Genomic DNA, 27037 nt, shown 5'->3' on the forward strand with positions numbered 1-27037 from the left:
GTTTAAACAATTGATTGGACAAGCACAGAATGCAACCAGTGTTAATAACCACTCATCCATCTGTGAGGATGTTTATCATTCTTAACGCTGTTTCTTTTTCAGGTGCAGGGCATTAAAATTTCTGCAAATATGCAGATGCATTAATATTTATAAGGCAAGCATTGTGTACATTTATTATTTGTCCAGAACAGCACTGTTTAATAATGTGTACCTTTGTGTATTTTGCTTGTTTGTTTGTTTAAATAGACCAAGAAAATTGCAACTTAACTTGACAGCCAGTGATCACTATGCATTTCAATTGCATACACTTTCACAATAACTCTGTTTGTGTTCCAAAGGAGAACAATCTGTGGAAGGTGTGACTTGCATGTGTGTTTTCTGCCACAATGCTTAGTAGTTCACTCAAAAATGAAAATTTGCTGACAATTTACTCACCCTCAGGCCATCAAAGATGTACTCTAGATTAGTTTTGTTTCTTTATCAGAAAAGATTTGGAGAAATTCAGCAATTTAATTTCTTGCTCACCAATGGATCCACTGCAGTGAATGGGTGCCGTCAGAATGAGAGTCCAAACAGCTGATTAAAACATCACAATAATCTACAAGTAATCTGCACGATTCCAGTCCATCAATTAACATCTGTGAAGTGAAAATCTGTGTGTTTGTAAGAAAACAAATCCATCATCTAGGGGTTTCTAACTTCAAATGGTCACTTCTGGCCATAATCCATAGTAATGCTTCCTCAAGTGAAACAAGTCAAGTCCTTTAACATAAAAATCCACCAACATGCAGTATGTGTTTAGAACTGATTTAGACTGTTTTCACATGTAAACAGTGCTTGATGTGCAGATTTCTTTCCTGATTCAGACAAGACGACTTTTTCAATGGAGAAAGCAATGTTATGGATAGAGGACTCATATTTTAGCTGAAAGCAATGGTTCAAAGATAACACTTTAATGATGGATTTCTTACAAACATGCAGCTTTTCACTTCACAAGACATTGACTGATGGATTGTAGTCGTGTGGATTATTGTGATGTTTTCATCAGCTGTTTGAACTCTCATTCTGATGGCACCCATTCACTACAGTGGATCCATTGGTGAGCAAATGATGTTGGATGCCAAATTTCTCTAAATATGTTTTGAAGAAACAAACTTATCAATATCTTGGATGGTCTTCATGAGGGTGAGTAAATTTGCAGCTAATTTTGTCGTCGTGGTGAACTATTCCTCTTCAGTGTGTTTTAGGAACACTTTTTTACCTAGTGATAAAGGAACAATTTATGATAACTAAACAACTTTAAAAAGCCTCTGTGTTCCTCTGTGTTTCCTCATTCTTTTCTAATTTATACTAATAAAAAATGTAATAGGCTACTGCAAATAAATGCATATCTTCACACAACGTGTCATTATGTGAAGTATAGCCTATGTGTGTACGAGAGAGAGAGCGCGCGCGCGAGCGATCAGCGCCCTAAGCCAACTGGCTTTAGGACCCAGTTCTCTATCTGTCTCTTTCTTTGTAGTTATCCCCCTTTCTTTCTTTCTTTCTTTCTTTCAGGAGAAAAAAAAATAGTGAACAGTATGAGAATCAGTAAAAAAGATCTGAGATCACGGCGCGTCAAGGCGCGTACGGTGCGTTAGTTAAAGAGAGAGAGACGCTGTGGAGGATCAGACCCTCAGAGATGCTCATATGCCTCTGATATTATAGTGAATTATTATGGGAATTCATTAACGCTCGTTCCCGATCCACGTGCGCGCTCTTGAATAACACTCGTGATCCGGTTTCGTCGGCTGGGAATAAACTTTCACATTCCGGTTGTTATTTATCATTCTTTATTCATAAGGACAAAGCGGATCTGGTGGATCACAGGTGGGTGTACTCTCCATAAAGTACAGGATATTGTGTTTCTGGCCATGTGTGTAAATGATGCCCAGCCATATGTTGCCATTTACATGGAGATCATCATCACAGCGCGAGCCGTGGTCACTTGGTCATGGTTTTCTCATCTTATGATTTGAAATGTTTTTAAGGGATATTTATATTCATATCATGAATTGTTACACGCTGTAAATATTAATGAAATGTCTGGGATCCATCATCTAAGATCAGCAGGTGGATCGTACGGACCGTGTGCGCTTATGGACCAACTTAAGCCGTCACCATAGTGTGTGATTGGCAGTATTTTACTAAAACAAACCCGTTTCTTCACCTGATTTGTGGATTTGTCTTCTTATACACAGGTTTGAGTGGCAGAAATGAGGGAGAGGTTCGCGTTTTATCTTCTCATCTTCGTGTTGACGCTGTTTTGGCACACCAGGTAGGACTGACAGTCTTGACTTCGCTCTTTAAATGGGCTTGAGTATATAATACATCAAAATAATTTCTATAACCGTAATTTGAGGATACTGGGATTGACTCGACACCTCTTGTCTCCGTGCGTAACTGGAGACTTTTACGCGCACGACTCCGGTGGTCACCGAAAGAAATCGCTCCGCCGACAAAGAATGACAAAGATTGGCTTCATGTTTATTTGATGAGGACTAATTATTGCAAGTTTAATTCATGCAAATTAGCATTGGGTTTTTTTTGAGAGGCTTCGTGAAATCATTGGTTTTTGTACATGAACAGTGATGAATCCTCTAGGTGGTGCAGAACAGCGTGGAACCATGAGGAGCGCTTTCTCATTCAGGGGAGGTACTACAGGTGCATAGGTTGATTTTTCTTTTTTTTTTTCTTTCTTTCTTTTAATTAAAACTAAAAGCTAGAAACATGTAGCCTACCCAAATCAAGCGTTTAAAATTCGAATTATGCACAATCCTACAAAATATTGAACATCTTATTAACCATAGAAAATCAAAAGTCATACAGAAAATGTCACTTAGCCTCACTTTCGCGATCGATCGATTTGTCAAAAGGTTGTTTATTTAACACAATGATAAAAAAAAAAAAAAAAAAAGTACATATTTGCATATAGTGTATATTAACATATATGAAAGTGTCTAGGGAAAATAGTAGGCTATTTTGTAATATTTAAAAAAAACGTTATTTCAGAATATTTCATGATACGTTTCATTTGTGAATGACACTTAATAGACTAATCATGAATTTCCAAACCCTCATTTCAGAAGCCTATTCATAATAATGAAAAACCTGCCATTTCAAATTAGGGGTCTCTATAAAATATGAAATATGTTTAATTTGAACACGAAAATGGCTTTTCATAGATATTGATGCTTATGTAATGGGTGAAGGACACAAAATCATTAAATGAATGTTTATATATTAAATTGGCTATGATTTTGTGTGTTTTTAATTTCAATTGCAAAATCCAACCAAAGTGGTTGTTTATGCCTGTATACCTTACTTTAAGTGCAGTGAACAGCTTTGTGCATGTATGTGTTTTGGAGCACCCATTGAGTATTTTGGTCGAAGTTTTGCTTGTTGTGATCCTGATCAAACAATAATAAAGAGGGGCAACCTTGATTTTGTTGCAAAGCCATGATTAAATAGTGACCACATGGATTATAATTACTCTGACCCCTCTATACACACAGTCAACTGCAGGTTCACTGCCAATTTAATTGGAACTTAATATGATGGCCTGTTTTCCTTTTATTCATATTAAATCATCGACTTAGACCCTCTCCTGGGAGTGAACATGGTCACATCGTGCCATAGGCTACCAATCAATAAACCAATAGCATATAAATCTAGATAATTCATGTGATAAGCAACCCCATCCTACTGTTTGTGTCATAAAGTCGATTCATGAAATATGCTTTACTGGTTTCCACGAGTAGTGAATTCACTCTGAATAACTGGAATCGGGATGGAATCAGATAAACCTCCCTCTAATCTGGGTCACGCATGGATGCGCCCCGCGAAAGGAGCACTAGGGGGAGGTTTGTCCTCCAACTGTAGAGGAACCGTAAAAACAGAGTGCTTTCTATAACTCTAAATGGGTCGATACTGTCCCTTCAGGTTGCTTTGTGCTCCCCCAGATGGTATAGCAGTATGACCGGCTTCAAAGCTGCATAATTAGCTATTAAAGACTCTCAGTGTATGTGAGGCTTATGTAGGAATTAGCTACAAATGTGCTCTATAATGAGGTATTACCCCGTGGCAGAGCGCAGAATTATACATATTCTGAATATTCCAGCTGAGCTACTTTGGAGCATTTTGGACGGAAATCACATTCAGAAGAACTTGCTCAGTCATGTCCATTTATGATCAATGGCTTTGTTCCAAAACCTAGTGAGCTGCCTCACTGCTACCTACATAGACAGCTGCCTCGCACTGCAGCATCCTAACTGACGGATTTGGAACGCTCTATGTAGGCAACAACTTCATTAGCTCGACAGCTCAACATCTAACTGATGCTCGAACTGATATTTTTTCTTGCTTGGATTTATTTTTTAGCTTGTTGCATGCATGCATGCTATTTGTCCAAAAAATGTATCCTTAGAAGGTAGCTTTGGAAGAAATTGCACCTATGATGCCTCTAAATGCTTTCTCAATCGTCTGCTCATAGGCTTTGAAACAAACCGAGCTATAGGGGTTTAACAGTCAGCTAGCAAACAGATCAAGTTGACGCTCATAATGCATGCATGATTGCTTATGCTAATTAAGCCAATTATGTTTAAGTATGTTAATTATATTCCTGAGAAGCGTTTCACATAAACTTTCCTGTAAGTAGAACATGTGAAAGAGTGCTCTAATCACATCACAGCAGTGTTGGGGAGTTAGCAACACTAATATTTCCAGAAAGAAAGATACTTTTACAAAAAGTAGCAATGTAGTTTGACAAAACACTTGCTGTTTTCATGTTTCATTGTGTTGTGCACAAGCAAGCTAAGACAGTAATCAAAGCACACTCATTAGCCCTATTCGGACGGGACTAGTTTTACAGGGGGTCGTTAGAGAAATGTGTGTTTCACAGACGTACTTGGTGATTTTAATCCCGTCCGAATCTGCCATGTCTGTGTTTTTCTCACACTACCTCTGTAATAATTACAGAGCAAATTACCTACTGTTTTTCAGCAAACTCAGTGATCCTGTGAGAAAACTAATCCCGTCCGAATGCAATATCGGTGTTTGCCGGTGAGATTTTTTTTTCACAACGCATTTCCTTGTGAGTTTTGGCCAATGTGCATTACCGTAGACGTTCTTACCGCGCTCATGTTTGATATATTTGCCTCCCGGCAAGGAAAAAATAAGTAAATAAATTAAAAACAATAAAATCAAGAATCAGATCAGGTAAACCATTCAGACTGGCTACTGTAATGTCTGCGTCAGGTAAAATTACTCGCGTTAATTTCTGCACTCAATTACATAATGTTTTAATTACATATGCACCTTTATGAAAATTAAACACGGGTTTACTACAAATAAATATCTAAAGTAAAACTAAAGCAACCACACATTAACATGGTTTTGCTAGCCATATAGCTTCACCATGGTATTTGTAGTAAAACTGTTATACTAATGGTAATCAATCCGAATGACACGCAATGCACACATACAGAGCGCGTGACCTCTGAAACGCCCAGATGTACAAAATAGACCCTCCCACCCCTGTAATAAACACAGAGATGTTAGTCCCGTCCGAATTGGAAATGAAAATAGCAGATGTCAGGTGATAAGACTCGAAACTCAAACGTAGTTTAGAAAACTAGTCCCATCCGAATAGGGCTTTAGAATACTTCTTTCTTTCTCAAGCATTGGGAAATCCTGTTTCAGCAAAACGATTCAATTAGACCAGGTGTGCCAAATCCTGCTCCTGGCGATCGACTGTCCTTGAAAGTTCAGCTCCAACTCTAATCAAACACACCTGAAGCAACTAATTAAGGTCTTCAGGATCGCTTGAAAATTAAAGACAGGTGTGTTTGATTAGAGTTGGAGCTGAACTTTCAAGGACAGTCGATCGCCAGGAGCAGGATTTGGCACCCCTGAATTAGACTGTGCAGTTTAATGCTTTAAAAATAGTTATACCTGCATGTTATTGTGCGTGTGAGTCTGCGAGTGTGTGAGTGATTTTATTTGTAAAATAAATATTTAGAAAAATGCAGATTTTTTTGCATAATGGTTTTGATTCAGTGTTTTATAACAAAGTGGTTAAAAATCATTACTTATAAAAGTTATTAAATTGTCTGCATGTTGTATGTATTTATGTAAATATCATGTTAAAGGGTTAGTTCACCCAAAAATGAAAATTAGCCTGTTTTACTCCCCCTCAAAGCATCCTAGGTGTATATGACTTTCTTCTTTCAGATGAATCCAGTCGGAGTTCTATTAAAAATTGTCCTGGCCCCTCCAAGCCTTACTACGGTGCCTGCGAGGTGACATGGTTGGTTCACTTAGACTTGGTTGAATTGTGACGTCTGTTGCATTTCAATGATGTAAAATTCGCATGAAATGCGACATGGCCAGTCAGACTGAAGTCGCATTGCAAAACATCGGATATGTATCCGATTTAGGACCACATATGAAAATGTCCTGGGCCTGATTTGAAAAAATCGGATTTGTGCTGTTCAGACTTTCATAAGAAAATCAGATATGGGTCACATTTGGGCAAAAAAGTCGGATTTGGGCCACTTTAGCCTGCAGTGTGAACTAAGCCTTAGTTGTGTCGTGGCCACGACATCATAACTCGCAGGAATGTGATATGTCGTGGCCACGAGATATTAATTTGTGGGAACATCATATTAACTCATGGGAACGTGATATTATGTCGTGGCCTCGAGATGCTATGTTGAGGGAACAGCATCCATTTCTCGTGGCCACGACTTCTTATGTTGAGGGAACGACATATTTTTATTGTGGACACGAGTTCAATGCGTAAACAAACCTGCGTGAACATAGCAACCCGGGATTATCAGACATGGATTCATTAATATTTTATTTAGAATTAAGAAATTATTATATTAATTATTATAGAAATTGCATTATTAAATTATTACCATGGCTACCAGACTGTATTACGTGCCATAGTAAGCATTAAAATGAAGTTTATCATGAAATGTTACATAAAGTGCATAAAATAAAATAGGCAAACAAGAAAACATTTTTATCCATCCCACAGTCTTGTAAATCCATTAACTGATCATCTTTTTCCTGTAATATTTGTATATTATTATTCTTCTTCTTCTTCTTAGCCTATTATTATTGGTTATATTTTGATATTCGTTTATATTCGTTTTCCCCTTCATTTCTATCTCTTTACTTTACTTTTTACTGGAATGCAGTTTAAATTTAACATAGGCTATATTTCATTTAATCAAGTAATAGACCATAATTACAAATACTGTATAGTGTTTCGTTGAGGAATTAATCATTCATGTAATTTGTAAATGAAAACACAACACACTCATTTATCATCACACACATACAATCATAAAGTCAAAACTTTATTGGCATAACTGTCAAGCGTTCACAGTATTTGAAAAATATATGGTAGGGTAGCAAATATAGCATAATTGCACAAAACGTTAACTGGGTAAAGTGATACACAAATTGAAAGGGGAAATAAGCAACAAATATAAAAATGTAACCCTATAAGTTAATGTAATAATAATAGCCTATACAAATATTTAATTAAATGTTTAATGTTAATACAAATGTTTTATGATAATATCTGATAATCCCAGGTTGATATGGTCATGCAGGTTTGACTCGTGGCCACAATAAAAATATGTCGTTCCCTCAACATAAGAAGTCGTGGCCATGAGAAATGGATGTCGTTCCCTCAACATAGCATCTCGAGAAGAATGGCCACGATATCATGTTACCTCAACAAAATGATCTCTTAGCCACGACATAATATCACATTTCCACGAGTTAATATGACGCTCCCACGAACACCACGACACAACTAAGTGAACCGACCATGTCACCTCGCAGGCACCGTACCTTACAATGGGGTAAACGGGTGCTTTTTGTCAGCAGTCCAGAAGACGTGAAATAAAGTGCACGCATCTGTAATAAAATGTGCCTCACACGGCTCTGGGGGGTGAATAAAGGCCTCCAGTAGTGAATCCATACATTTTTTGTACGATAAATATCCATATTTCAAACGTAATTAACACTTTTTTTTCTCACTTCTGCTGACTGTCGTATGCGAAAGCCCTTCCGGCAGATGACATACGACGTCGGTGTTGCGTGATTAGTGACAAACGCGGAGAGAGAACAAAACAAAACGCCAGTCACAAATTAAAAGCACAAAACTAGGATTTGTAAAGAAAATTGTTGAAAATTGTTTGTTTCCTTTGATCCTGCATATCTCAGAGGCGCACGCGCAATACATACGTCCTACGCAGAGGAGTCATGCCCATTCAAAGTGAGGGGGCATGTGCCCCCTCAGATTTTTGAGCCATGTGGATTTTGAATGCAGCTTCCAAAAGACCAAAAATAGCTGATTCATATTTTCTATATTTAATACAATCACACCGGCGTGATTAAATCGTTCAGTGCTTCAGATCATCAGCTGCTAAATTCAAATCTGCGTTCACTGGCTGGCTGACATTCAAGTAGAAGTGTTGAATTCATCTCATTAATTGTCATGTGTTGCTTGAAGTAATTTTTCCATTACCCATATTCGATTCAATTTCGTTATGTATTTTATCAAATCACATGAGTTTGTAAGAAACTGTTTAATTTTCCAAAAATATTTTTAATTATATTAATATAATGTACCACATGCTGATCAGAGGGATGTAATGCCAGAGTAAAGTAAAGCCACAACTTACACAACAGATCTTTTTTCCTGACAAAATCAATATGATGCAATATTTCTATCTGCTGAATGTAAGCTTTTCCATATTCCAAGCTTGCCTACTGCACTTGGGACATCACATGCATGTGCGAGTCATGAAAATTATCAAAACGTTCATTTTCTGGTTGTCATACACTCATTAAGTTACAATTTTCATCTGCTCAAGCAGAACGTTAATGTTATCTTGTGCTTTAGCAAGGTATCTCTGGCTAAAACTAGCTAGCGTTAAAGTTAGTGAGTCCATGCTAACGTACAAACTTAAATAGCGGACTGTTCTTAAGTTAACAACTTTTTTAATCCCACAAGGGGCAATTCTCGCGTCTTGTAAAGTGTAGGTCAAAAACACATAAACGAAGGTCTACATTTCATTGCCTCTCCATATTAAACAGGTTAAACGTACATTAATTTAATCGTAGCCTGCGATACATGAACAGTGTTGATCCTACATGTTGTCATCCGCGATCGTGATGACCGACCGTAATATGGGACTTCTCCGCTTGCATTGTGATCTGTAAACCCTCCTTCGAGTTACCCACCGTATTTATTTTTAAATATTTTATAAATCCCTCCATTGAATATTTAATTCCCATTCGGTGGCCTTCTGTGTCCAAAATTGTGCAAAAACATCGTGGGACATGGTTTTCACACTGCAGCTATCATTGTAAGACAGTGAGCAACTCCGTTTGTTTGTCCGAGGGAGCAACAGTAACTAAGGGGGCGGGGCTTACCGATAGGTCAATTGTAGCTATTTTTTTGACTAACTAGTTTGACTGTAGTGTTGTCTTCAGAGTAGCTTTCCACAAGTCTGACAGCTAAAACGAGTCTCAAAGATTTAAAATTTCATTTGAATCTGGTGCAATAATTCTCAGAACATCTTAGATGAGAGCTGTAACCCGCAGCGTATGAAACTAGGATCATTAAAGTACTAAAAGACATCAAGAACATTGTGAAGATCAGGTAATTCCTCATTTCACTCAGTCTGTAGTTTCGCCACTCTCATTTTTGAAGTCTTTGAAGTCTTTCCCATACTGTTCATGAGACTGTTAAGTTCACACACACGCTCTCGACTGTTGTGTAGGTCAGTGTCCGCAGATCCTACAACAGATGCCTTCAAAAATAACATCACCCTGTTCACACGCATCCTGGACCGCCTGCTGGATGGCTACGACAACCGGCTGAGACCCGGACTGGGAGGTGAGTTAGTAGTGTCTGAATTAAATGGCTTGCTTTTGATATCACAGTAAAGATAAAGGATGCCGTAATGAGAGCACATATGAAGGCTGAAATCATCTCTGCTCTTCTCCAGAATTCAGTTTATCTTTCCTCAAGGATCACTAAATCTGTAGCATAATGAATTTGAACAAAGACCTTCAGTGCATTCGGATCTAGCTTATCTCTAGTGGTTTTATCGGTGTAGTTTGTGTCGGATGTTGTGATGATGAAGGCAGGAACACATTATAGTGCTTATAGTGACAACAGAAGTACATTAGCCCAGATTAAAGAGAGATACTGAATACCTGTTTTTATTGATTTGTGTGGTCATATACGCGGTGCTATTATAAAGCAGCTCTCTATTGACTGGCATAAAAGAAGGCATTTTTCAAATGTTTTGTCTTTGTGGTGTTTTGTCACTACTTAAGTGTCACTGACATTTTTCCATTAGCGGATTAGTTTAGCTAACAAAGGCCGTAACGATATGCAGGATTTTACTGAACCTTATGGATTTGTCTGCCACTGTAGTCATTCATCCTTTAATAGGCGTAGAAGGACTGTGAGCTCACAGCAGTATCATAGAAAAGAAAATCACAAATGAAAATCTCTTTAATGTCTCAGAGACATCAATGAAATTAATGGAGACTTTCGCTGAACTTTTTCTTTCCTGAGAAAAAAGACCCCTGTAATCTCACTTTTGTCTACTCTGGGGTTTTAGAAGAGATTGTAATGTCTCAAATTGGGTTCAGTCTGCCATCAAAAGTCAGATCTCATGGACTCAAATGGTTCTTGTCAAATTCTTCCAAGACCAAATGATCCGAGCTACTTTTTGCCTTCTAGAACAGATCAGTTTACTCTTAGTTGGAAGTAGGGCTGTGTATCACCAGCAAAGTCACGATACGATACGTATCACGATACAGGACTGCACTGAATTTCACCTCAGCAGAATTTAGTAAAACAGCTGTTTATTAAACACTGCATACTATAGGGCCATTTCTAACTATAGGCAGAGCAGGCTGTTGAGCTCTGCATTACGAAGGGCCTCCATAACTCCATAACAGTACAGTATAGATAATGGCATATGTTTCATGATTACATTGGGCACTCCCCACCAGGTACAAAATTGTTATTGTTTGCATCTTGTTTTTATGTACTCGTTCTAATAAATTTATATTGTGATGTACTCATTCTAATATATATATTTTTTTAAAACATTGCTGGTAGGTTATAGCACAAATGATACAAATGATGCACACTCTGTGTTTAAAAAATAAAAATAAAAATTAGAAGAGTTCTAAACTAATGCGCTGTCTTCACTGAATCTAACGCACACACACACTCAGTCACTCACACAGATCATGTTGCGGTTGCACACAGACATTCAGGAACAAACTTTTTAGTGCTGCCCCGCAATTTTATCAACTAAATAGCTTAATTGCTCAAGAGCTACATTATCTTTCTCAACAAGGAGCTGGTAACATCATTGTTTCTAAAGGTATTAAAGCCACAGCTTCACTGTTAATAGAGAAACGCGGCAAAACGGTGGTAATTCATACATGCATGAACAGCCTCTCCCTCTCTCTCTCTCTCTCTCTCTCACATAAATGAACGCTTGATAAATTACACTTTTCTGATAATAGAGTATTGTGGAGATCGCTAAACTGCAAGCTAACCGGTGTTTTCAGAAAGCAAGCGCGTTAATTCACAGTGGAGAGAGCGAGTGCACATGGTTTCCAGGTTCACAAAGATCATTTATAAGTGTATCACATTTAGCAGATATTTCCGTATTGCGCAAGTGTGAGGCTCTGTTTCGGGGATTATATCTCTTTATATCAGGCAACCCAGTTGTGTTCCTCTGCAGCCAGATAAAACCTAGTTGTAGCCTATATATTATACTCTATTCATTATTTTTTAGAAACCTTGCACTTTTCTACTCAATTTTAAACGGTGTTCTTGTATTCAAATTAAGTGCGGTCCACTGCTGCATACGTGCCGCAATATCGATACAGGGCCAGCTGTATCGATACTCATATCGTCAAATCTCTGTGACGATACATCGTCGTATCGATGTATGGAACACAGCACTAGTAGGGAGACTGATTCATTCCAGTAGCTTGGTTCATTTGAATCATCTGATTATTTTAAATCGCTTTATTCATTTGAATTGTTAGATTCACTTTAATAGTTTGATTCATTTGAAACTCTAGTGAATTTGATTCAGTTCACCAAAAATATTCATTCAACCAATAAAACCAGAAATTGGTGCATCACATTTTGAACCCCATTCATTCAGTGCTACTTGAGTGAGATGAAACAAACCATTTGACCTGCAAATGTAAATTTGTTTTTTAAAATTCAATGTTTTATTATTTGAACATTTTTTTAAATTTGAAGACCAGGATAAATTTATTTATTTATTTAGTGTTCTGTGAAACATGTAAGCATCTTCTGTAGCTTCTGAAGGTGCAGTTCTAAATGAAAAATATTTAATCTCACTCAAGTAGCACTGAGTGAATGGGGTTCAAAATGTGATGCACCGATTTCTGGTTTTATTGGTTGAATGAATATTTTTGGTGAACTGAATCAAATTCACTAGAGTTTCAAATGAATCAAACTATTTAAATGATATATATATATATATATATATATATATTATATTTAAATAAGAAAAATTGACACCTTCATCCCGTTCAAAAGTTTTCACCCACAGCTCTTAATACATCATGTTTTCTCATAGTTGCATATGAGTCTCTCGGTTGTTGTCAGTGTACAAAGAACTCAAAATCATACAGTCACTGCTGGAAAGGGTTCAAATATGCAAAAGATGCTGGAAAACTTAAGAATTTGAGGGACCTGGAGAATGTTTCTGAAAAACAGCAAGCAGTTTAACTGTTCAGGACAAACAAGGGACTCCTGAACGATCTTCACAAAAAACAAAACAAAAAAACAGGCATGGATCATATATATATATATATACACACACACACTGTACACACATAGAGGATGGACAAAATGATATGCACACCCATCATGATAGGGATCTATATGATTTTTGTAGGCTAATATAAATATATATATATATATATGAAAATGAGTTACTTGTTATCTACATTCTTTAGGTTGTATAACAGTGTAGTATAAGTTGTGTTCAGCAGCTGTTAGTACAAGTGGTCAGTGAAATGGTGGCTTGTCAGACTTCCAAAAAGCCCATTTAGCAAGAGTGTCTGTATAACCTTAATAGCTCAATTCTTTGGTGTTTTAAGAGCAACAGTCTTTACGATTGTGACTGCGTACACAAAGCATGGCAAAACTTGACAGTGAAGAAGAAAAGTGAGCAAAAACTGAAAGTGAATGATAGGGACTGTCAAACACTAAGAAGGATTGTGTCCAAACGAGACAGAACTACTGCAGCAAAGAGACAGCAAACCTCAATATCTTACTCAAATATACCGACCACAGAGAATTCACAAAGCCAACATCCATAAAAGAGCTACAATTGCTAAAAATCACAAACACCAGTTTTAAAATGTGAAAAATGTGGTGACATGGTCATAAAACCCAAACAGTTGGACAGTCCCTCCTCCAACAATTTAAAATAACTTAAAATGTAATTTATTCTTGTGATGCAAAGCTGATTTTCAGCATCATTACTTCAGTCTTCAGTGTCACATGACATTGACATACTGTATATACAGTCATTTCAATTTTACAGAAAATATACCACAATGAAATTTATGCTGAAATGAAACATTGCTGCAGAAAGGCATTGAATTGCATGAGCAATAAAACATTCTTCTTGGCAGGTAAGGCTCTTCACGGTTTCGTGTTTAGAGCTCAAAGGAAGTTCAAGCTGGTCTTAGCATATTAAAGAACCAGCTGGTATAAAACTTACCTGCCACTGACACTTTGGCGATGATACAAGAACTTGAAAAGACAAAGCAGAATGAATAAGTAATACTGTTTCAGCCTTTCAAAGACAAGGTGCATATTTTCAGGAGAGAGGAGGACTGAATCTTTTCATCTCTTCACATCCTTTGAACAGTTTTTAACGGTACGATTGAATGAGCTGTTTGCACTCGACACGTGTTGAATCTTAATTCTCTTCTGGTCCTCTCAGTCGCTCTCTCTCAGCTCAGTTTTAACCCATGACCTTTGACCCCAGGTCCGGTCAGACCGGGTCTTTAATCCTGAGGTCAAGGACTGGGTTGTTTGTTCATGTTAACCGAGTGAACCGCCTTGCGTCATTACTGTGATGACGCTCGATGCTAGAGGTTATTCATTCACGGTCAAAGATTCATTTGTAGGTTTCTAGCAGCATCCTGTCAACATTTCATAAAAAAAAAAAAAAAAATCAATAATCGAATCAATGACTTGCTCACAAGAATTACTGTTACTAGCCACATGTTTTGCAAACCTCAGGGTTTCCCAGACACGTGCAAATTTTGGTACCATCTGTCTCCACCATAGTGCTCTTGGAGTAATATTGATGTTTCATTTGTTTGTTTTTGAGTCATTCATTTCAATAATACAGCTGAACAGATTCTCTAAATTAGTCTGAATGATTCATAAGCAAATCTTGAATAATTTTGTGATTTCATCTGAGAAAAAATAAATAAATTAAACACTTTACAATTAGTTAACATTGATTAATACTAGTGCTGTGAAACGATTAATCGTGATTAATCTCATCCATAAGAGTTTTTGTTCACATAATATATGTGTGTGTATATATTATGTATATATAAATACGCACACATACAGTATATATTTTGAAAATATTTACATGTATTTGCATGCATATATTTATATTCATATAATTTATATTATATGTAAATATTTTTAATATATAAACATATACATTAAATATATACATGCATGTGTGTATTTATATATACATAATAAATATAAACAGTACACTCATATATATTATGTAAACAAACTTTTATTTTGGATGCGATTAATCACGATTAATCGTTTCACAGCACTAATTAATACATTAACATTAACAATGAGCAATACATGTTTTACATTATTTATTAATCTGTTTTATTGTTTCTTAATAATACATGTCCATGTAGTTCATGTTAGCTCCAGGGTTAGTTAACTAAAACCATTAAATAATTTTTAACTTTAAATAAAAAATAAACTGAAATAAAATGAAATATTTAAAAAATGTATTTTATTTAGATTAAATTGATGTATTAAAATAACTAAAACTGAAATAAAAGTGAATACAAATTCTACAAACATACAAAAAAAAAACTAATTAAAAATATGAATAAAAGTTCTAATAGTATCTAAATGATACTAAAATAACACTGGTTAGTAAATATTAAAAGATACAACTGTTAAATAAAACCATGAAAAAATTGTCATTATACATAAAATAAACATCAAGTAAAAAAAATAAGTCAACTAAAGATAAAATATTAAATAACATGGAAAATTACTGAAAATTGAAAAAGAAATTATTAAAAATTGTACAGACATCTATAATAATAATAATAATAATATTAATGACAAATTATATTAAATATTAATTTATTTAATATAACAACTTATTTAATATAACTAATTTATATATATATATATATATATATATAATGTATATGTTCATTTATATATATGTTAATTTATATAATATAAGTTATGTATTAATAATTTATTGAATGTATTAAAAATATTACTAAGAATTCTGTATCTAAATGATACAAAAATAACACTGGTTATTAAATGATTTTAACAGATACTAGATTACGTATTAGTAAATGTTAAAATTAACTAAAAATAATAACTGCTTTAGAAGTACAGTATTTCTCATTCATGTTAACCAATATAGTTAACAAAATAATGGTGTTACCAAAATATTACATTTAACAATATCAGAAATGCTAAATTATTAAAAACTTTTAATATCAGAATAATGTCAAAATATCGATTTCCAAATGGATCCATTGATGTTTCTCATCTTTTAAATTACCTAATTTTTGTGTCTTGTGTGTACAACGGTTAATCAGTAAATTATGTTTGTTTATAAATGCTTTTTTTTCGTCCTCTGTTACACCCATCCGTTCACTGCACCAGACCCCGGGGAAAACAGCCCGAGCGGTCAATATACTCATCATTCCTCAGGCCAAACTCCCACAAACCCCCTGTTCCTCAATCCAATACGGCAGTCAGTCAATCTCAGGATGGATGAATGTGTCAGTAAATCTGAATGTGTTGTTTTAGCGTTCATGTTTATGGCTGATTAACTTTTGCGAGCGAATCAAAGAGCATCTCTCGCCGTGTAGAGGAGTTTAGTGCTGCTGGAATGAGGATATAATGACCTAATAAATGGAACATCTAGAAGAAGCATAAACCAGACTTGGATAATCATTTCATCCTCAAGAGGCTATTGATTTAGTTCAAGGTGAATTCATGGTGTTGTTATTGCCATTGCAAGCGTTTTCTTGCATTGGAGGGGTAGGATCGAGAATGTTTGCTCTATAGGTTGATGAAGATTGAAAAGCAGTTGGTAGCATGTGATGAGTCTTTGTCGCCTTCTGCTACAAACAAACAAACACTGAGAGCATCACAAAATGAATCAAACTGAATCATTCACTGTGATCTGGCTAGTGAACAAAAGGAATTTAAGCTCTGTTCAAAAACCTATTGAGCTGTCAGTGTTGCCAGGGTTTCTTTTTTGTCCCACACATTGGGCTATTTTGAAAATGCTATCGCAAGAAAAATTATAGATCTGCGGCTTGCCTTTTTTTTACTGTTATAATGCACTGTAGCCACAAAAGGCTTATTTGTAGACAATGAAAAATGAACATGGATACTTTTACTAATGTGTATTGATCCTTGGAATGAACACCTGGCAACCTAAGGGTACAGGAAGCACGAATGAAGGAGAGATGGAGGTATGGAGGCGTGTCTGATGTCATGGCTGTTAACTGAGTTTGCCACTGTAGATTAATTGATGCTTGTGTTTAGACAAAACAGGAGTGTGTGTGAGAAGAAGAGTGAAGCAGGGAGAAAAGAGTATGCTATTAATAATGGTCTGGACTAAGGTCAGAAACTATCAAAGATGATTTTCATGTACTCATGTGTTCATGTTTTATTGTTCATGTATGAAAATCAAAGATTTGTTTTACATTAATTGGGGAGGTAAAAGGATTAGGGCAAGGTGTTTTATGGACGGCAATGTTGGTGTGTCACATGTGATAATGTTATCCATATTATCTATGTCTCACATTTTAAACAAGTAATCATATAAAATTAAATAAATAAATAGTGAGAATATTTTATAAATCTATTATGAACAAAAAACAAGCTTTAAGGTTTCTCTGCAATTTTTCTTTCTTTAATTTCTTTACTGATTTCATTTTACATGTCTAAATCAATAATAATAATATTATTATTATTAATTATTATTAGTAGTATTAATAATAATAATAATTAAATACAATTTTACAGTTGAAAATAATATTATAATTGAAAACAATATCTTGGTTATTACCTATTTTTATTCATATTATTCATATTATTATTAAATACTCATTTTTAACTACAGTAGTGTAATTGCAACAGTAAAGTATTTCTTTATTGATTTTATTCTTTATTGAAAATATTTTAATAATAATAATAAATTATTATTAGTAGTAGTAGTGGTCGTAGTTATTTAGATATTATTTTCACAGTTAAATAATAATAATAGTAAAACTGAAAATAATATCTTGATTATTTTATTTATCTTATTATTATACTCATTTTTATTTTACACTACAATAGTATTATTGCAACATTAATGTATTTCTGTATTTTTAAAATATTAATAATAATCTTGATTTTTCATTACTAATATCAATGTTGTATGATCATAAAGAATGTGGGAAAAACAAGTTTTCCTTCATTTTTTTTTTTTTTTTTTGTCTGTCCTTAGCTGATCAAAAGCATGTGATATATATATATATATACAGGTGCATCTCAATAAATTAGAATGTTGTGGAAAAGTTCATTTATTTCAGTAATTCAACTCAAATTGTGAAACTCATGTATTAAATAAATTCAATGCACACAAACTGAAGTAGTTTAAGTCTTTGGTTCTTTTAATTGTGATGATTTTGGCTCACATTTAACAAAAATCCACCAATTTACTATCTCAACAAATTAGAATATGGGGACATGCCAATCAGCTAATCGACTCAAAACACCTGCAAAGGTTTCCTAAGCCTTCAAAATGGTCTCTCAGTTTGGTTCACTAGGATACATAATCATGGGGAAGACTGCTGATCTGACAGTTGTCCAGAAGACAATCAGTGATACCCTTCACAAGGAGGGTAAGCCACAAACATTCATTGCCAAAGAAGCTGGCTGTTCACAGAGTGCTGTATCCAAGCATGCTAACAGAAAGTTGTGTTGAAGAAAAAGATGCACAACCAACTGAGAGAACCGCAGCCTTATGAGGATTGTCAAGCAAAATCGATTCAAGAATTTGGGTGAACTTCACAAGGAATGGACTGAGGCTGGGATCAAGGCATCAAGAGCCACCACACACAGACGTGTCAAGGAATTTGGCTACAGTTGTCGTATTCCTCTTGTTAAGCCACTCCTGAACCACAGACAACGTCAGAGGCGTCTTACCTGGGCTAAGGAGAAGAAGAACTGGACTGTTGCTCAGTGGTCCAAAGTCCTCTTTTCAGATGAGAGCAAGTTTTGTATTTAATTTGGAAACCAAGGTCCTAGAGTCTGAAGGAAGGGTGGAGAAGCTCATAGCCCAAGTTGCATGAAGTCCAGTGTTAAGTTTCCACAGTCTGTGATGATTTGGGGTGCAATGTCATCTGCTGGTGTTGGTCCATTGTTGTTTTTGAAAACCAAAGTCACTGCACCCATTTACCAAGAAATTTTGGAGAACTTCATGCTTGCTTCTGCTGACCAGCTTTTTGAAGATGCTGATTTAATTTTCCAGCAGGATTTGGCACCTGCCCACACTGCCAAAAGCACCAAAAGTTGGTTAAATGACCATGGTGTTGGTGTGCTTGACTGGCCAGCAAACTCACCAGACCTGAACCCCATAGAGAATCTATGGGGTATTGTCAAGAGGAAAATGAGAAACAAGAGACCAAAAAATTCAGATGAGCTGAAGGCCACTGTCAAAGAAACCTGGGCTTCCATACCACCTCAGCAGTGCCACAAACTAATCACCTCCATGCCACGCCGAATTGAGGCAGTAATTAAAGCAAAAGGAGCCCCTACCAAGTATTGAGTACATATACAGTAAATGAACATACTTTCCAGAAGGCCAACAATTCACTAAAAATGTTTTTTTTTTTTTTTTGGTCTTATGAAGTATTCTAATTTGTTGAGATAGTGGAATTGGTGGGTTTTTGTTAAATGTGAGCCAAAATCATCACAATTAAAAGAACCAAAGACTTAAACTACTTCAGTCTGTGTGCATTGAATTTATTTAATACACGAGTTTCACAATTTGAGTTGAATTACTGAAATAAATGAACTTTTCCACGACATTCTAATTCATTGAGATGCACCTGTGTATATATATATATATATATATATATATATATATATATATATATATATATATAATTAATATGAGACAAGAGATTTCAGCTTTTATTTCAAGGTATTCACATCTGGATCTGATAAACACAACTTAGAAGATAGCACCTTTTGTTTGAACCCACCCATTGCTCACGGGATATACCCTCGCGGGAGCGGGACTTAAAAAACAGTCCCGCGCAGACCTCTACTCCATATTTAGTTGCAAATCCTTTGCTTGCAATAACTGCATCAAGCCTGTGACCCATTGACATCACCAAACTTTTGCATTCTTCTTTGGTGAAATTCTTCTTTTCTTTCACGGCAGCCTCTTTCAGTTTTGGGGTGTTACTCCCTTCAGTCTCTTCTTTAGCAGGTAAAATGCATACTCTATAGGGTTTAAGTCTGGAGATTGAATTGGCTCAATCTAAAACCTTCCACTTCTTGCCCCTAATGAACTCCTTTATTGCTTTGGCACTAAGACTTGGGTCATTATCTTGCTGCATGATGAAGGATTTCCCAATCAGTTTGGTTGCATCTTTCTGTAAATTGGCAGACAAAATGTTTCTGTAGACTGCTGAGTTCATTTTGCTGCTGCCGTCATGTTACATCATAAATTAAGATTGATGAGCCCATCCCAGAAGAAGCGATGCAAACCCAAGCCATGGCATTATCTCCACTGTGTTTCAGATGAGCTTGTATGTTTGGGATCATAAGCAGATCCTTTTTTCTTCTCCAAACTTTAGCCTTTCCATCACTTTGGTAAAGGTTAATCTTTGAGGCTCATCTCCTATTCTTCTTGCTAATGAGTGGTTTGCTTCTTCTGGTGTACCCTCTGTACTTTTGTTCATGAAGTCTTCTGCGAACATTAGATTGTGATACCTTCACTCCTGCCCTCTGGAGGTTGTGGCTGTTGTTTTAGGGTCTTTCTTTACAGCTGTCACAATGTTTCTGTCATCAACTGCTGATGTTTTCCTTGGTCTACCTGTTTGAGGTCTGTTACTTAGTACACCAGTGGTTTCTTTCTTCCTCAGGACATTCCAAATGATTGTACTGGCTATGGCCAATGTTTGTGCAATGGCTCTGATTGATTTTCCATCTTCTCGCAGCTTCACCATTCCTTGTTTTTCACCCATAGACAGCTCTCTGGTTTTCATGTTGGTTCCACATCTAACTATAAATGCAGTCTGCACAGGCAAAGTCCAAATCTGAAACTGAGCGCAGACATTCAGTGATATTTATTGTTTGAATAATCAGTGTAATAGGACACACCAGGGCAACAAAACACACCTGTCAGTCGCACGTTCCAATACTTTTGGTCACATGAGCAATGGGTGGGTTCAAACAAAAGGTGCTGTCCTCTAAGTTGTGTATCAGATCCAGATGAAAATACCTGGAAATAAAAGCTGAAATGTTGATCTCTTGTCTCTCAACACCCCATCCCCCAACCCCGCCACCCCCAGTCTCATTTCAGACAGTCTCTCAACCCTTCTCCTGTCCCTCTGAGACCTGGCTGAGCCACTTTACATTCACTCAGACACACAGACCGCTAACAACACAACCGTCTAACCCCGCAGAATAATGGCACCTGATAGCCATGCACAATAGAAGCTGAGGTTTATAAAAGCTACTTAAAACAGTAGGTTTTTTATGCCTTCCCCGCAGTCTTTCTTCTCTGTCAGAGAGGAATGTCAATTCAGTGGAATTTCTCTGTTTTTTCATCCGTTTTTATCCTCGTTGGGATGGTGCCCAGACACTTGTATGGCATTGAGTAATTAGGGCAATTGAAGAGAGTGAGACAGCCATTGTTTTGAAGATGAGTAGTCTTAATTATTAGTACCATTACTAGACTAGCATTATCATTACTGTTGCTTTTTGTTTTATTTTATTAAAACTGCTTGTTTAGGTTTCTAAGAAAAACAAAAAAAAGACTTATTTTCACCTAGTAAATGGACGAAGAATATCTTATAGACTTATACTGAAGGAGGAACCCAAGACCAGAATATCATAGAGATTTGAGGGTGAACACTCGAGTTGGTAAAGAACATAAAAAAAATTGAATTGTGACTCTTCTGATAAAATTGTGATTGTGAATCAAATGTGACCCTTTTCTTAAAGAGCTATAATAAAAATTAAAGAGCATTATTGTTATTATTAATAAAGAAAATAAGAAATATAAATATAAAAATCGTCTCCAGGTTACGCATGTAACCATGGTTCCTTGAGGGAACGAGACGCTGCGTCACAACGCTTTGGGAACACCCCTGCGTGACCGGCTCTGAATCTGCTGTGTAATCTGTCCAATGGAAGGGCGCGACGTCATAGGCGGGTGACGTCAGAGACCAGGAAGCATAAAAGCACGTGCGGCAAAGCCGGCGTCAGCCTCAAGTCATGAAGAACTGCGCTGGCAGGGATGCCAGAAGTATGGCAACGTGACGCAGCGTCTCGTTCCCTCAAGGAACCATGGTTACATGTGTAACCTGGAGACGTTCCTCTTCGGGAACTCGAGCTGCGTCACAACGCTTTGGGAACGAGATGCCTACGCCGCCAGACTTACAAGTCCCTGCCCTGTGTGTATGTCTCAACATAAACGACTAGGACGAGAGGACTGAAGAACCTGGGGTCGTACCGATGTCTAGGCCGTAAAACCGGACAAAGGTAGAAGGGGTGGACCAACCCGCAGCGTTGCAGATGTCTGATATAGGGACACCTGCAGAGAAGGCCTTGGAGGCCGCCATACCTCTAGTGGAGTGTGCCTTAACCCCCAAAGGCGAGGGGAGGCCAGAAGACTCGTAACAGGCCGTGATTGTCTCGACAATCCACCGGCTGATAGTCTGCTTGGTAGCTGGGAGACCTCTCCTGGGCGGACCAATGCATACAAGCAGTTGGTCCGACCTTCTCCACAGGGCAGCTCTGTGGACGTATGTATCAAGTGCTCGCACAGGACACATACAATTAAGCTTCGTCTGGTCTGGGTCCCGAAAGGGAGGAGGATGGAAGGCCTGCAGTACTATTGGCCGTGGTGCAGTAGTGGGGACCTTAGGGGTGTAGCCCGCTCGAGGGTACAGAAATGCTTTCGCCAGTCCGGGCGCAAAGTCGAGATAAGAAGGGGCCACTGATAGGGCCTGAAGGTCACCCACTCTCTTTAGAGAAGTGATCGCTAACAAGAACGTAGTCTTGAGGGTAAGATGACGATCTGAAATTTCCTCAATGGGCTCGAAAGGTGGTCTACACAGAGCCTCTAGCACCACCGGCAGGTCCCACGTGGGGACACGAGAACGCACTGGCGGCCTCATCCTCAGTGCACCGCGGAGGAAGCGTGTCACCAGGGGTGTTTGCCCACTGTGTTTCCATCGAACGGTGAGTGGTAAGCCGATAATGCCGCCACATGCACCTTCAATGTGGAGTGGGATACCCCTGCAGAGAGTCTAGCCTGCAGATACTGCCTGTACCAACTGGGCAGTTAACAGGGTCTTGCTGGCGAACTCTGCACCATGAAGTGAAGAATTTCCACTTCAGGGCGTACACTTTCCTCGTAGAGGGAGCTCTGGATTGGAGAATGGTCTCTACTACCTCAGCAGGGGCCACACCCACAGTTTCCACAACTCCGGGCGGGGGTGCAGAATGGCGCCCCCTGCTTGTGAGAGGAGATCCCTCCTGATGGGAATCTCCCATGGAGAGCCATCTAGGAGGGAAATCAGGTCCGAGAACCATACTCGGCCCGGCCAGAACGGGGCTACTAACAGCAGGCGAACACCGTCTCGGCGCACTCGTCAGAACTCCCGGGAGCAGAGCGATCGGGGAAAGGCGTACAGACGAAGCCTCGGCCATGCCTGTACCATAGCATCCAGTCCCAGGGGAGCTGGAGGAGCTAGAGAGAACCAGAGGGGACATTGCGCATTCACTCGAGTCACGAAGAGGTCCACTTCTGCCTGATAAAACATTCTCCATATCTGCTTCACTACCTCGGGGTGAAGCATCCATTCAGACCTCGGCCCCTGTCTCGACAGTACGTCTGCTCCCACATTCAGATACCCAGGAATATACAGTGCTCTCAGTGAGAGGAACTTGTCCTGGGACCACAAGAGGATCTGGTGTGCCAGTTTGTACAATGGGCGCGAACGCAGACCCCCCTGGTGGTTGATGTAAGAGACCACTGCTGTGTTGTCGGTGCGCACCAACACATGGTGACCTCTCATGTCTGAGAGGAAATATTTCAGTGCTCGATAGACTGCCAGCATCTCCAGACAATTGATGTGCCATAGGAGATGGCGGCCACTCCACAGACCGCGGGCTGAGTGGCCACTCATGACTGCTCCCCAACCGGTGAGAGACGCATCCGTCGCTAACGGCAACTGGCGACACGGAGCTCCCAGCACCGGGCCCTGATTTAAGAACCAAGGTTTCCTCCACATGTCTAGGGTTCGCACACATCGTCGAGACACCCTGATCGTGCGAAGTGGGTTTCCCCTCGGGGAAAACCCCTTGGTTTTGAGCCACCACTGTAGGGGTCTCATGTATAGCAGGCCAAATGGTAACACATTGGACGCAGCTGCCATCAGACCCAGCAATCTCTGAAACTGCTTGACAGTGAGTGACTGGCCTTCTCTCACTCTCTTGACTGACGCGAGGATCGACTCGATCCGAGCAGGAGACATTCGTGCCTGCATCGTGGTCGAATCCCACACCACGCCTAAATAAGTGGTCCTCTGTACCGGAGAAAGCACACTTTTCTTGGCGTTTAGTCTCAACCCCAACTGTTTCATGTGAGCGAGGACGACATCTCGATGTCTCGCCGCTTCCGTCTCCGACTGAGCTAGAATCAGCCAGTCGTCGATATAATTTAGTATGCAGATGCCCTGAAGCCGATGGAGCTATTGCTGCATCCACTACCTTGTAAACGTGCGGGTGAGAGTGCTAGACCGAAGGGAAGAACCCGATATTGGTATGCTTTGCCCCCAAAAGCGAACCTTAGGAACTTCCTGTGACATGGAAGGATGGATACGTGGAAGTATGCGTCTTTTAGATCTATTGTGACAAACCAGTCCTCGGACCTGATTTGTGACACGACTTGCCTCAGCGTGAGCATCTTGAACTTCAGCTGACTGGCTGAGCGGTTCAGTTGGCGCAGATCTATTATCGGACGCAACCCTCCATCCTTCTTGGGAACTATGAAATACCGGCTGTAAAACCCGGATTCCCTCTCGTGAGGAGGAACCACCTCGATGGCCTCCTTCTTTAATAGGGTTTTCACTTCTTGTTCCATAACCAGAGCCTGCTCGGGGCCCACCAGCGCTGAAGCGCGGCGGTGAAAAAGCGAACTGAATTCGATACCCCTTTTCTATAGTCTGCAGGACCCATTGAGATACATTTGGCAGTCGTTTCCATGCTGCTAAATAATCTACTAAGGGAACCAGCCTCTCGAGGCTGGCCTCTGGTGTTAGAGGTGGCAGCTCGGACTCCTGTGATGGCGCACCGCCAAGCGGGGCCCGAACTATCCGTTTTATAGACCCCCTCAGGGGTGACGCGCGTCTCAGTCCCCTTGTGTCGGACTGAGCGCAGCGTCGAGGGCACTGGGGAGAGATGGGCACCATGTAATGTCTCTCTTCCCCAGAGGGGTCTGCCCTCCGAAGTCCTACACCCCCATGTGTCAGGACTTTTTCTTCTGGGACCTCCTGGCCGTAAGTATGGACCTCGGATCCGGCTTCGACTTCGAGGCCCCAGATGAGTAGCGCTGTTTCTGGCCCCGCCGCGGGGGGGCACGGGAGGCAACGCTCTCTTTTTGAGCCTCCCTGTATGAGGAGCCGGTACTCGTTGAGGGCTGCTCCCGCCCAGCAGTCCCCTGAGCCCGAGAGCGACGAGGGAGGAACCGCTGGAACGCCGCCGCTTGCTTCCTCGCCTCCTGAAACCTGTCGACGACCGAGTTGACAGCGTCGCCGAACAGGCCAGAAGGCGAGAGCGGGGCATCCAGTAGGCAGACCCTGTCCTTGTCCTTCATATCCGACAGGGTCAGCCACAGATGTCTCTCTGCTGCCACCATCGCAGCCATTGAGCGCCCAATGGCACGGGCGGTCTCCTTAGTGGCGCGGAGAGACAAATCAGCGGTCCTCCTGAGCTCCGCGATATCATCGGCGCTCACCTGCTCGCGCTCATCGAGCTCTTTCAGCAGATCAGCTTGGTACGCCTGTAACACAGACATTGTGTGCAGACACGCACCAGCTTGACCCGCTGCCGAGTACACCCTGCCCACGAGCGTAGATGTTGTACGCAAAGGCTTTGTGGGCAGGGCCGGAGCCTTCAAGGACGATGCCACATTTGGAGACAGATAGCTCGCGAGCGTCTGTTCTACCTTTGGCATCGCCCTATAGCCGCGCTCATTCAAACCCGTGACATTCCCATAATAGTCAGACGCGGGAATGAAGAGGCGGGCCGAGTACGGTCTTCCCCACGATCTACACACCTCAGTATGCTCCGATGCGGAGGTGGCGGCCGAGCGCGCAAGAAACGTTCATCAAGTCTCATCGAGTGCAGTTTTGTGTATTTCTGTGAAAGTGCTTGTTTTGCATACAACAGAGAAACAGACACACAGAGAGCGCGGTTCCTCATGACTTGAGGCTGACGCCGGCTTTGCCGCACGTGCTTTTATGCTTCCTGGTCTCTGACGTCACCCGCCTATGACGTCGCGCCCTTCCATTGGACAGATTACACAGCAGATTCAGAGCCGGTCACGCAGGGGCGTTCCCAAAGCGTTGTGACGCAGCTCGAGTTCCCGAAGAGGAAATAAATATATACTATTGTAATAATACCTTTTTACTGTAAAATAAAAAGGTATAAATAGCAATATTTATTAATAGTAACTATAAATATAAAATAATACTAATAATTATTTTATTTTATGTGTCTTATTTGTCTTAATTTCAGTTTCAAACCATTAAGCTTTTATGTTGGTGGAAAAAAGTGCAGGGAGCCCTTTAAAGCATCTCCTTTATTGGCAACAGGTTTAAAAACTTTTCATTTCAAATTTGATTAAAAGGTGATATGTTGAGACACTGAAAGCATCAGATAATGAGCTGCTTGTGTGTTAAAGAACATGATATTGCAGTCTTTGTGTTTTTATTTTCTAAGCCACAATGCATTTCGGTTTTATTTTAATCAATGTTCAGCCCTATAGCAACCATCTAGAAATCTCATAGCAATAAACAAGAAACCACTCCCAACATCTTCGCAATTGCATAGCAACACCACTGCAACAACATGAGAAGACGAAAACATCTAGTTTTGCATAAACTTCAATGTTTTCTATGTCTTTTTATACTTTCCCAGCAGTCTATCGATTCTGTGCAGAAACAGCATGCAAAATCTAGCCAGAGATGAATATCAATGCATTTTTTTTTTTTTTCTTTTCTATCCTCGTTGGGTCGGTGCCCAGACAAGCGCGCGACATTGTATAATTAGGGCAATTTTAGAGACGTGACAGAGACGGACAGAAAGAGAGATTGACATTGTTTTTAA

General features: G+C 39.2%; 1 protein-coding gene across 5 annotated transcripts in view; it reads left to right on the forward strand.

The window, feature by feature from the left end:
• Nucleotides 1–1578: 1578 nt before the first annotated feature.
• Nucleotides 1579–27037, forward strand: part of LOC131553528 (gamma-aminobutyric acid receptor subunit alpha-2) — a 102784-nt gene continuing 77325 nt past the window's right edge. Inside the window, exons 1-4 of one of the 5 annotated variants that reach the window (XM_058798258.1) lie at nucleotides 1579–1869; nucleotides 2241–2317; nucleotides 9640–9727; nucleotides 9849–9964. Coding sequence is in view for 2 of the 5 variants with exons in the window: in XM_058798256.1 (XP_058654239.1) it covers nucleotides 2256–2317; nucleotides 9849–9964 (178 nt within the window). In the remaining 3 variants the exon portion in view is untranslated. Of the gene's footprint in view, nucleotides 1870–1976; nucleotides 2318–6010; nucleotides 6026–9639; nucleotides 9728–9848; nucleotides 9965–27037 lie in introns of those variants that run through there. The other 4 variants (XM_058798256.1, XM_058798259.1, XM_058798257.1 and 1 more) reach the window with 4 other exon arrangements.

This window comes from Onychostoma macrolepis, chromosome 14, assembly GCF_012432095.1.
Source record: "Onychostoma macrolepis isolate SWU-2019 chromosome 14, ASM1243209v1, whole genome shotgun sequence".
Classification (NCBI taxonomy): Eukaryota; Metazoa; Chordata; class Actinopteri; order Cypriniformes; family Cyprinidae; genus Onychostoma; species Onychostoma macrolepis.